Genomic DNA, 13,443 nt, shown 5'->3' on the forward strand with positions numbered 1-13,443 from the left:
CGGGGATTTTCCGGGCATTCTCCTCGCTTTTTTCGGACATTTTCACGCATTTTCCGGATATTTTCCACATATTTTCCAGGCATTACCCAGGCTAATTCCAGGGATTTTCCAGGCATTTTCCACGTTTTTTCCGGACATTTCCACGCATTTTCCGGATATTTTCCAGACATTTCCCTGGCATTTTCCGGTAATTTCCCAAGCATTTTCCGGGAATTTCTCAGGCATTTTCCGGGGATTTTCCGAGCATTTCCCGGGGATTTACCGGATGTTTTCCAGACATTTTCCGGACATTTCCCTGGCATTTTCCGGGGATTTTCCATGCATTTCCCAGGCATTTTCCGGACATTTATCAGGCATTTACCGGGGATTTTCCAGGCATTTTCCGGACATTTTCACGCATTTTCCAGGCATTTTCCAGGGATATTCCACAGTTTTTCCGGAAATTTCCACGCATTTTCTGGATATTTTCCAGGCATTTTCCAGAAAATGTCCGGAAAATGTCCGGAAAATATCCGGAAAATGCGTGGAAATTTCCGGAAAACCCGTGGAAAATGTCTGGAAAACCCTGGAAAATGCCTGGAAAATATCCGGAAAATGCGTGAAAATGTCCGGGAGAAGCGTGGAAAATGCCTGGAAAATCCCCGAAAAGTGACTGAAAAATGTCCGGAAAATGTAGGGACATGCGTGGCAAATGCCTGGAAAATGCCAGGGAAATGTCCGGAAAATGTCTGGAAAACATCCGGAAAATCCCCGGGAAATGCTCGGAAAATCCCCGGAAAATGCCTGGCAAATTCCCGGAAAATAACCGGAAAATACCTTGGTAATGCTCGGAAAATGTCTGGAAAATATCCGGAAAATGCGTGGAAATTTCCGGAAAAACCATGGAATATCCCTGGAACATGCCTGGAAAATATCCGGAAAATGCGTGAAAATGTCCGGAAAATATCCGGAAAATGCCTGGAAAATCCCCGGAAAATGCCTGAGAAATGTCTGGGAAATGCGTGGAAAATGCCCCGGAAAATGCCAGGAAAATGTCTTGAAAACATCCGGAAAATCCCCGGGAAATGCTCGGAAAATCCCCGGAAAATGCCTGGGAAATTCCCGGAAAATGCTTGGGAAATTACCGGAAAATGCCAGGGAAATGTCTGGAAAATGTCTGGAAAATATCCGGAAAATGCGTGGAAATTTCCGGAAAAACCATGGAATATCCCTGGAAAATGCTTGGAAAATATCCGGAAAATGCGTGAAAATGTCCGGAAAATATCTGAAAAATGCCTGGAAAATCCCCGGAAAATGCCTGAGAAATGTCCGGAAAATGTCTGGGAAATGCGTGAAAATGTCCGAAAAAAGCGTGGAAAATGCCCGGAAAATGCTCGGAAAATTCCACTTCAAATTTGCGAAGTAATTTAAGCAGAAAACCAAAAAAGAAAAAGAAAGCTAAAATCTTTCATATTAAATGTAGGTATATGGGATATTCATATTTCATACTTAATGTATGAGGAGGGTTTAAAGATAATTTTTTTGATATTTCTCGATTTATTTTTAAAAATTTATTACGGCCATTTTACTCATTAGGTTAAGTACTTTCGATATCAGTTTAAAGTTTTTTGTTATCTGTAATACCACGGAAAAATCGCCTGTGTACACTTAACGATTACACCCTGTATATGTGGGCCATGTCCAATTCTTGAAATTACCAAAACAAAAGGCGTGAGACGTGATCACATTATTAATAGCTGGTTAGATATATTTACATTTCTTTTAATAAAGATCAAAGAAGTTTTATTCAGATGCAAGACCGATATGTATTATTTGTATTTCTACGGAACAACTAAAATCGCTAAGGAACAACTAAAATCAGTAAATCCCTACTAATAATATAAATGCGAAAATAACTCTGTCTGTCTGTCTGTTACGCTTTCTGGCTTTAAGCCTCTCAACCGATTTTGATGAAATTTGGCACAGACAATCTTTAGACCCTGAGCCTGACCATAACATAGGCTAACTTTTATTGCGAAATATGTACCACGGGCGAAGCCGGGGGACAGCTAGTATTACTATAAAATATAAATATTAAAATAATTTTATTTATAATGGCATGTTCACTAGAGCCTATGTTAGTAGCTTTCGTATACGCTACATTTTTGTATTTTAATCGTTATCTTATAAATTTAATCAATACATTTTGTGTCTGCTGAAAATCATGGTGATTACACTGAGTACTGACTTGTTGATATCTTATAAATCACTAAATCTGTATAGGTATGCTATAGTAACTGCATATTTTTCCTTCTCAATATCATTAAAAATGTTCGCATCGTAACGTCTTCTTGGAAATAGTTTATAAGAAATACCTTACTAATAGAAGACACATGTATTCCAACATACATTCAACAACGATTAATGAAAAAAAGTTAAGAGTTCCCTGGAAATCAGGTTTTAAATAACGATAATTTCGCAAATGTTTACAGAAACAATATAGCCTTTGCATTGAAATTAAACTAGCTTGGTCCGCGGCCGCACGTGTTATGTGGTCATTGTGGAGAGAATAAATTTATCCATTAATCCAGACTGTAATCTATTTCTGTGTGAAATTTCCTGCAAATCTGATCAGCCGTTTTGTAAACGAAGTTTGATTCAAATAAGATGTACTTACTCGTTCAAGTAATTTATACCAATCTCAAGTTACGTTTTTACATTTCGTGACTTACAATAAATACTATAAATCATAATTTAACTGCGCCTTGCGTATTCCCGCTTACGAAATTAAAAAGATCGTAAAATTCATCATTTAATAACTGTATTCTCGACTCTTGAGTTGAAAACTTAATGACAATTTAATGTGTGCTCCCGACGGCGCGCAAAACTGGGTTCAAATTATTTGTTTTAAAGTCACTGTCCTTATGTGTTGTTACATATCTTATTCCCTTGTGGCATATGGAGCAAAGGCAAGCATATTAGTATAACCACAAGTATAACTGAGATATTTCATGGGCAAGTAGGTGAGCTTTCCATGTCCGCAGGCCCAGGTTAACAGCGAAAGCGAAAATAATTAGATACATTTCTTTTACAAATTATATGAATATTGGTTTTTAAGGTTACCTTACCTTTTTGTATAAAGTGTATTTACCTCTGAGAGGCATGCACATAATAGGTTAAAACGTAACTTATATGTCTCGCATAATCTTTGATAAAACGACCCTGCTTACACTCGGTTCAAGGTCCAAGAAAAGTGACCTCACTCGCGGGAACCCGAAATTTATTAAAATTGCACTTGAAGATTTATTGGGATCCCTTTTTATGGATTCGTTAGCTGTATCTTTATTCTTTACTGTTAAGTGTTAAGACAACAATTATATGTTGCTTGGTTTGCGTGTTTCTTTTCAATTATTGCATGAGTTTTTATTAAAAATTTAAATTAAATTTGAAAATTATTACTTTTATATCTATTACGTATAGTTTACTACCTACCTAGATAGTTAATTTTTCAATAGTTTTTTTGTATCCATTTTATCTGTACTAGATTAGTCATTAGATAAAATGATACAACTTATTCTTAAACAAGCTTTTAGTTGAATAAAATGTTGAATACAACTTTATTAAGCTTGGTCCACACGTCCACTGTAGGCACCACAGAACATGTAAAACCTCTTTTATATGTTCTGTGGTAGGCACCTACCTAAAATACTTATCAAGCTTACAATCAAGTTGTAATTAAGCCTATCTAAATCCAACGAATGCTTAATTTCTGTCAAAATAAATCTATTTCTCGTCACGACCTGTTGAATGTTTAAAAGCGTATAATCTTTATCAGTCCACATTAGTGGCGCCATTTTTCACGGCTCCATTAGAGTGACGTGTTGACAGATTGTCCGCCATTAGCTGACGTCACACTGATGTCATTTTGTTTTTTTTTTGCTACAGATATGCAAATTTGGGGAGATTAGTAAATTTTCTTGGACATTTTTAGTTCAAAATACATAAAAGAGTTACAATTATCAGCTTCTATCCTTTAACTAGTTTATTATTTGTATTACACAGAACTACTATAATTTAATATCATTTAATATTATAAAATATTGAGGAAAACACAAAAGCTGCCTTTGAATTATAATCAATAACTATAGGTAATAGGACGTTTTGCAGCTCGTATGCTGCTTAATATACCTACTTATATACACATATAGCCACAGTATTACAATGTTATTTCCTACAGTAAGGAATCGCCTTTGATGTCGCGCGATGCCGCCGCCAGCGTAGGTACTTACGCTGCCACACGAAAATACGCTAGGGTTGCAACAAATGGGAAATAAAACAATTGTGATTATTAATATTATGATGAAATCATTTATTCATATGTACATTCAAAATAATTGCAATTATTAATTAATCTGATGTAATTATTTGTTCATAAATACATATATAATTACAGATATTGCACTGCTAAATATTATTTACGTGGACACTTTATTTTTGGATGTTCTTAATTGTATATTATACCATTTAACTAAGTAATGCATTCGCATTGGGATTTACAATCTGATTAGAAAATAATGAGGACAACATATACATAGCTTTGATTTTAATTCAACAGATAAAATTAATACAATCTTTCTGAAATATTGTTTCCTTCTGGGATTTCAATGTAGATTTACATCCGTAAACGGAACAGTTTTTGCGCGCCATAATAGAATATGTAAATACCTATGTATAATAAAATTATTACACAAAAAATACGACTGCGTCGTCCTTTCGCGATAGTTAATGCAAACTCAGCGTGATTGCATTAAGCGGCCCGCGTCGCCCGACCCCCCGCCAGTTCCCCTCCGTTTCTCTGCACAAGTACATTCGTCGCCATACTGTAGGAAATATGGTAATACTGTGATATAGCTAGATAGCCAAATGATAAATCAGCCGTTTCATTAATAGTCTAAGCTCTTATTAAAACCTAAAATTATCTCAAATGGCAAACCATTCGCGATATGAGGCTTGCATAATCATATGTAGCACATACCTAACTTAACATTTACACACATCGTGATCTTAAATAAACCACGATCACAGACCATATGGACGATTTACAAAATCCTTGTCTTCATTACCAACAATGATCGAAACGAATAAAACACGGCTATATAAGGGCACGTCCACACGAACCGGGACAAGGGCGGCGGGGTGCGTATATGGACCGGCCTTATGCGACTTGAGAATAAAATTCAATCGAAAAAGTTAAATTATTTCGCAGTGCGCAATTGTTAATTGGGTTAAGGCATAAATTCTTTTTATTTTAATAAAAAATCGAATGTTTATTTGTTTACTAGATGGCTGTAGAAGCTTTTGAATCATTTTGAGGTCAAAACAGGCTCCATAATATATAAAGCCTGTACCACTTTCATCATTTTCTGTATACTTTGTGATGAAACAACATCATATAATATATGCTTGTTTTCTCCAGTATTAATTAACAGACTAACAAACACACAAAATAACGTATTTATAAAATATTAGACTAAACATACCCAAAATATTATATATTTAAGGAATGATTCAATGTTATCTGTTCTATGACAGCAATACGTATTTACTTACTATTTAGTACATGTAGGTAATGTAGGTACTTTGAACAAAAATCAGGCAATCAATAACAGACATAATTGCATCTTTAACTTTGTCTTCCATAAAATTAAAGTTATATTGATACCAGTCCATTATAATTCCCGTCGTGATTGCATATAAATGTTTATTAATCGCTGTCATACACAATCGCTTGAAGGTAAAATTAATTCATTGTGTCGTGTCGGACCCGTCTCGTTTTAATGACCGTATTTAATTGTTATTTGTAACAATGAAAAGTTTAAAAACATTTAAATGTTTGGGTTTGAGGTTTTAAATTTTGAACATAATATTTTAAAAAGGGTAGTATTTAAACGAGTGACTGTAAATTAAAGTTTTAGTTATCAAAAATAATTAATTGGTGTAACAGAATTACTAAGTGAGCGACTGACTGCCAGCGATGAAAAATTAATAGATCAGAAACTAACAAACATTAATTTGCGTTACATAAAATACAAAATGAGCAGCTTCATAATATTTGAGCGACCTAATATTAATTGTTTGAGTGACAAAATTACGTCTTGTATTATATTTAGTCCATTGAATGAGTCCCTCCAAGGGGGGTCTAGAGTGCGTGAGTTAGTAACGTAAGATGTTTCTTCGGAAATATGTCAAGAGTCCCTAGGTTATAAACATACTAAAACCCCGGGCCACTAGGAGGAGCCCCGGAGTGGGGGGAGGGGGGAATGGGTCCATTTTTTCATTTTTCGCTTAAATCTCAAAAACGGTACATGTTAGAGAAAAACTTTCAAGGAAAAGTTGAAAGGCCATAAAATTATCTACAAGTTGTACCTGAATCATTTTTTCCTATATCCTACCGTTTCTGAGTTATACGCAGTAAAACATGATTTTGGCTCAAACAATTTCCACATCAATCGATCAAAAAATATTTCTTTCTTCCAAAAAACTCAAATGTGCAACTTGTGACCAGTACTGATAGATTGCTCTTAATTAGGTCCTATAATTGGTAAAATAAACACATTCCTCTATGGAAGCCTTTAGGAGGAATCGATTGTCAAAATATTATATTAGGGCAGTTTGAGTTACTGAACTTGATCTCTTTATTTTTTTCTTCCAAAAAACTCAAAAGTGCAACTTGTGACCGGTACAAATAGATTGCTCATAATTAGGTCTATCATTGCTAAAAATACCAGATTCCACCACGGAGGCGTTTACGGGGAATTGAATTTTATCAGGGTAGTTACGATACATGAACTTTATATTTTTTTTCTTCCAAAAAGCTCAAAGGTGCAACTTGTGACCTGTACAGATAGATTGCTCATAATTAGGTCTATCATTGATAAAAATACCAGATTCCACCATGGAGGCGTTTACGGGGAATTGAATTTTATTAGGGTAGTTAGTTAAAAAGTTCATGTATCGTAACTACCCTAATAAAATTCAATACCTCCTAAACGCCTCCATGGTGGAATATGGTTTTTTTATCAATGATAGACCTATTTATGAGCAAACTATCGGTACCGGTCACAAGTTGCACTTTTGAGTTTTTTGGAAGAAAAAAAATAATAAGTTCAAGTATCGTATCTACCCTAATAAAATTAAATTCCCCGTAAACGCCTCCGTCGTGGAATCTAGTATTTTTATCAATGATAGACCTTAGTATGAGCAATCTATCTGTACCGGTCACAAGTTGCACTTTTGAGTTTTTTGGAAGAAAAAAATAAAAAGATCAAGTTCAGTAACTCAAACTACCCTAATATAGTATTTTGACAATCGATTCCTCCTAAAGGCTTCCATGGAGGAATGTGTTTATTTTACCAATTATAGACCTAATTAAGAGCAATCTAACAGTACCGGTCACAAGTTGCACTTTTGAGTTTTTTGGAAGAAAAAAATAAAAAGATCAGGTTCAGTAACTCAAACTACACTAATATAGTATTTTGACAATCGATTCCTCCTAAAGGCTTCCATGGAGGAATGTGTTTATTTTACCAATTATAGACCTAATTAAGAGCAATCTATCAGTATCGGTCACAAGTTGCACTTTTGAGTTTTTTTTTTGAGAAAAAAAAATAAAAAGTTCAAGTATCGTAACTACCCTAATAAAATTCAATTCCCCGTAAATGCCTCCGTGGTGGAATCTGGTATTTTTAACAATGATAGACCCAATTATGAGCAATCTATCTGTACCGGTCACAAGTTGCACTTTTGAGTTTTTTGAAAGAAAAAAATAAAAAGATCAAGTTCAGTAACTCAAACTACCATAATATAATATTTTGACAATCGATTCCTCCTAAAGGCTTCCATGCAGGAATGTGTTTATTTTACCAATTATAGACCTAATTAAGAGCAATCTATCAGTACCGGTCACAAGTTGCACATTTGAGTTTTTTGGAAGAAAGAAATATTTTTTGATCGATTGATGTGGAAATTGTTTGAGCCAAAATCATGTTTTACTGCGTATAACTCTGAAACGGTAAGATATAGGAAAAAATGATTCAGGTACAACTTGTAGATAATTTTATGGCCTTTCAACTTTTCCTTGAAAGTTCTTCTCTAACATGTACCGTTTTTGAGATTTAAGCGAAAAATGAAAAAATGGACCCATTTCCCCCCTCCCCCCACTCCGGGGCTCCTCCTAGTGGCCCGGGGTTTTAGTATGTTTATTACCTAGGGACTCTTGACATGTTTCCGAAGAAACATCTTACGTTACTAACTGACGCACTCTAGAACTTTTTATTCAATGGACTAATTCATTATTTGGCATATGATTTATTTATACTGAGTGGTATTTTATCCTAATCGAGGTATTTCGAATAGAAAAATTGTTTTACCTTGTTTTTCCAAGGTTATTGAAAAAATTGTTCACTCACAACTCTCTGGTTTCCTCGAATCTAAAAACATTCTTCCACATCGACAATCAGGTTTTAGAAAAGGTAGGAGCACTACTACCGCTCTATTGGATGTCGTGGACAATATTTTGGAAGCTCAGGATGATGGTAAGTGCAGCATTTTGGTCTTGTTGGACTATTCCAGAGCATTTGACAGCATAAATATTGATCTACTTTTAGCCAAATTAATCTACTACGGCTTAAACGACCCAGTTGTCCGCTGGTTCAGGAGTTACCTCAGTAAGCGATGTCAAACTGTGGCCGTAGAAGACGATGATGGCAAGACTTGCTATTCGCAACCCGTAGATCTCATGAGAGGAATTCCTCAGGGTACGATATTGGGCCCTTTACTTTTTATCATTTATACCGCTGATATAATTAAAAATATACACCATTGTAAATACCACCTTTACGCAGATGATATTCAGCTGTATATCTCATTTACGCCTCAGGAAAAGCTAGCAGCTATCGAAAAACTAAATGCCGATCTCGCCCGCATAGCTACATGGTCTGAACAAAATGCCTTAGTTTTAAATCCCTCAAAAACTAAATTCATGATCCTGGGTTCTCATAATCGCATCAAAACTTTTGAGCAATCGATTCCACCAATATACATAAATGGAGAGGCAATAGAGCGGGTGAAAGAGGCTCGTAATCTTGGTATCGTCTTCGATGAGTCACTGCGGTTTGAAAAGCACATTAACCAAACAATTTCCAATTGTTACTACCGGTTAAAAGTACTCTACCGTATCAGAAGCCATCTGTCAACCAAGCTCAGAATTAGATTGTGTGATGCATTAGTGTTATCCAAATTCAACTACGGTGACGCGTTATATGGTGATCGAATACTCGCGCGCTCAAAGAAAGCTATACAACGAGTACAAAATGCGTGTGCTCGCTTTTGCTGGGATGTGCCCCCCCGATCCCATATATCGCCATACCTAAACAATGCCAGGATTTTAAATATGGAAAATCGGCGAAGGCTGCATTTTGCCGTTCTACTTTTTGCAGTCATACGGTCCAATATACCTTCATACCTCTCCGAAAAACTATCCTGGTTGGGAAATTCGGACACGGTATACAGAACAAGGGCGTCTTTGTTCAGTCTGGCTGTGCCTCGACACCACACCATGGCATTCAGAGGTGCTTTTAAATACCGATCAACTAAGTGTTGGAACAATTTGCCCCCACCATTACGCAATAAAAGCAGCGTGCCGAGCTTTCGTAATGAATTAAAAAAACTAATAATTCAACGACAAATCAGCCAACCTTAGTTGGTCTTTAATTAAAAAAAAAATATATTTATATACATAAAACAATACCTATTATTATCTTAGTTTATTTTATCTAATCAGTTTTTTTTATTATTTTTGCCAGTTTATTTAATGTTTTATGGTGTATACTTGTATATGTGTAGCATTTTTGCATGAATGTAGTGTCTGTTATTCCATATTTATGTAATGGATGTATATATTAAAATGTATGTAAGATATTATTTAAAACTTTATTATTTTATAAATTTGTAGTTCGCTGCAAACGTCAGTTGCGATATGGGAACCACTGAAAATCAGTGCTGCGGCTATTAAGCCACAGATTTGCTGAGTGGTATCCCTGTCCAGCACACATACTATAGTCAACCACATAATATAATACCTATGTTTTTTTTTTATACTTGTACAAACGTGACCATACATACCTACTTACCTCTTTTATAAATTGTAATTTTTATTTAATTGTTTTTGTTCATTGTAAGTTATTTTGTTGTTTTTGCCTTGTATTTTTGTGTGCTGGATTAAATGTATTTTCTTTCTTTCTTTCTTTCTTTCAAAAATCACTTTGAAAAATACTATAATGGACAGAGTATGTACTATCAGTTCAATTTGTTTATGAAAGTTTTATCAAATAACTATTTGAACAATTATTCTAGTGTTTTAGTCGCTCTAAATGAGCGTAATTTAGTCGCTCACTTAGTAATCTTTTCGCTCAACTAGTAATTTAGTCGCTCATGTAGTAATGTAATCACACAGTTAGAATTTTAATATATCAAATGGATTAATCACAATCCTCCTTTAGTACACTCAATTTGTATTTTATTATCAACTAATATTCGTTGCTTGTTTAGTTTATTTGTCAATTACTCAAATTCATACCGCTCAAGTTATTAAATCAGTATCTCATAATCAGTCGCTCACTTTATTTTCAGTCGCTCGTTTTATTATTCCCCTTTTAAAAATCTCCATGATAAACGATAATTTATGGAGATCTTGAAATATTGTAGATTCGTAAAATAAAATAACATTGGGGTTTGCCGTTTGGCCCTTCTTGTCTTTTATGATCTTTTTTAATGTTTATTTTTTATTTATATTACGAGTTTACATTTTATAAGTATCAAAATAAAGTAAAAAATGACCTGCATTAGCTTATTTGCTTGTATATTTGTGCAGGCGCGGTTTAGATCTTAGTTTTATCGACGCAACTTTTTCGATATCAAATATATTCTTTTAAGATTACTATAATTGAAAATATATCGTATTTAATATGTATGTCTGTTTGTTACAGAATGTCTGACGGAGACGTGTCGTTGATCAGGGACGAGGACGTGTTACGTCGTATGGTAAGATGAGAGCCACTTGTTTTTAAAAATTTATACATTTTACATTCATAAATTATTCGTTCATCTGAATTTTAGATGTCTGTTTAAAAAATTACGGCAATAAATATTCACTGCTAATATTAAGACGTGATCCTATTATAACGTTATTTATTTTAAATGTGTGCTGATTTTTTAAACTTTTTTTTCTCTCAATAACTGATTTCATATTTAAGCATAATTTCAGTTTACAGCTACCGTGGCACGAATTAAAATATCATTATAAATTATCACCAATGGTTTGTCTGTAAAATATTATTAGTTTAAGGGCAGATTTTTCAATCCTTTGATAAAACTTATTCGTCGAATAATGTATAAAACTACCATTTTAAAAACGTATTCTATTTGCCCGTATTTGACAGTTAACGTGACATTTTAATATTATCGTGTAATACTTTATTGGACGGATAAGTTTTATCCAAGCATTGAAAAATCGGCCCTAAGACTAATTAAACTACGTGATAATTAAATATACCTTATACCTATGTTCTAAATAATTGTGAAAATACTAACGTGTGGTGGGCAACCCTAATATATGATAATGACCTCTAATTTTATTTAATTTACAATTTAGAATACATGTGTTTAATTGCTAGGTTTAAAAACAGCATTCTTCAGCCACGAAAGTTAAAAATACATTACCTAAGTTTGGTCATGAAATGATAAAATAGAAAATAGCAATGGCATTTAATTAACTTTTTGCTTTACAGTGGCAACAGACCGAAGATTTCTCTCGCAAGAAAGAGATTCGGGCGCACATGTACCGCCTTCGAGAGGAGAGGCTCCGAAACCTCTATTCGCCTGAACCGACTGCTGATGGCAAAGGTAGCTATAATTAGATATAGATATAGATTATCTAGTATACTAGGTCCGTTATTGTGGTCAAAATATGGGGGTGATCTGCTGCATCAGTATTTCGCTATACCTAATTTTGGTTCGTGAAATTGACGGAAGATTTATTTCATATGAAAAACTAGCTGCTCCGCGCGGTTTCACCCCCGTGGCTCCACTCCTGTTGCCCGTAGCGTGATGAAATATAGCCTATAACCTTCCTCGATAAATGGGCTATCTAACACCGAAAGAATTTTTCAAATCGGACCAGTAGTTCCCGAGATTAGTGCGTTCAAACAAACAAACAAACAAACTCTTCAGCTTTATAATATTAAATTAGTATAGATTAGGAATTATGAATTATAATTATTATCTATCATAAGTCATACCTACACGCAACTAGATTGCCAGGCTACGGATTCAATATAAGGATAAATTAGGATATACATTGAAACTATTACAGTGCAAATATTTCCAAAGTTGAATTTAAATGGAGTTAAATTGATCATATTTTTAACTTATTTTGAGTATGGTTTAGTTGATACACGATTCTATGTTAGCAAGTGGTTAGAAAATAATTATTTATTAAATCTACTGGGCTTAAATAATTATAAAATTACAAAATCTAAGGTAGGAACGTAGTATTTACCTAAAATATTGTTATATTAAAAAAAATGAAACACCAAAAGTAATTTAGTATCCTTAAAATACAATCAATCTGAAATGATTATCTAGAATATAATAATGATGATTAAGGCAGATCCTGTGCGGTTATTCTACATAACATGCATTTCGCAGAAACAATTTCTGCTGTCTCGTTGTCTGCGTGATTGATCGTTAACTTATGTTGACATGCGTGAAGTGCTAACTAGTTGGCGAGTTTAGTTTTATAAGTTTGATTTGAATATGCTAAAGCTTTTAAAATGGATTTTTTTTATTGTATGTACGCCTTGTGTCTTGATATGTAGGAATGTGAGGTTGATGTGTAGGTGGTAGTCTTTAAAGTTATCGTTCCATTGATAAAACTTTTCATCAATAAATACAAAGTATAGTCTTTTTTGAACTAAGTTTTAGACAGAGTATGAAGAAAAGATATCCACGCATTCGAATTCCATCAAATCATCTTAGTTGAATGTCATATTGGTATGATGCAAAAACTACTTCTTGAAATACAAAATACAAAAATTTGTATAAAATTGGACTAAGAAAATGTCAAGTACATTTACATGTATCAAATTATGGAATTAGTGTTTTATTGCGCCATTTCAACAGGTTGTGAGTTCACGTCGACCCAGGGCCACGTGAAATCGTTCGCCGACCAAAGCTTCCAGTCGATGAAGAGCAAGGAAGTGCGTGACGCGGGCTCCCCGCCCAAGGAGTTCACATATCGCGGCCAAGGTGCCTACGCCCCCCTGAACTCAACTTAACAGCACTAACACTCATTAACCAGTAACCAAACACCACAACCAATACCCTCACTATAACTGCCTTTTCACG

At 34.4% G+C, this 13,443-nt stretch overlaps 1 protein-coding gene across 3 annotated transcripts in view; it reads left to right on the top strand.

The window, feature by feature from the left end:
* LOC149903697 (uncharacterized) overlaps positions 1-13,443 on the top strand; it is a 92,197-nt gene that overhangs the window by 41,483 nt on the left and 37,271 nt on the right. For 2 of the 3 annotated variants that reach the window (XM_090108335.1, XM_090108337.1), the window contains exons 1-3: positions 11,008-11,079; positions 11,826-11,940; positions 13,219-13,344. In XM_090108335.1, coding sequence (XP_089964461.1) covers positions 11,008-11,079; positions 11,826-11,940; positions 13,219-13,344 — 313 coding nt within the window. Of the gene's footprint in view, positions 1-11,007; positions 11,080-11,825; positions 11,941-13,218; positions 13,345-13,443 lie in introns of those variants that run through there. The other variant, XM_090108336.1, reaches the window with a different exon arrangement.

Source organism: Colias eurytheme, chromosome 13, assembly GCF_061535395.1.
Source record: "Colias eurytheme isolate Ceu_HAF_F1 chromosome 13, ilColEury1 Martin Lab GWU primary, whole genome shotgun sequence".
NCBI lineage: Eukaryota > Metazoa > Arthropoda > Insecta > Lepidoptera > Pieridae > Colias > Colias eurytheme.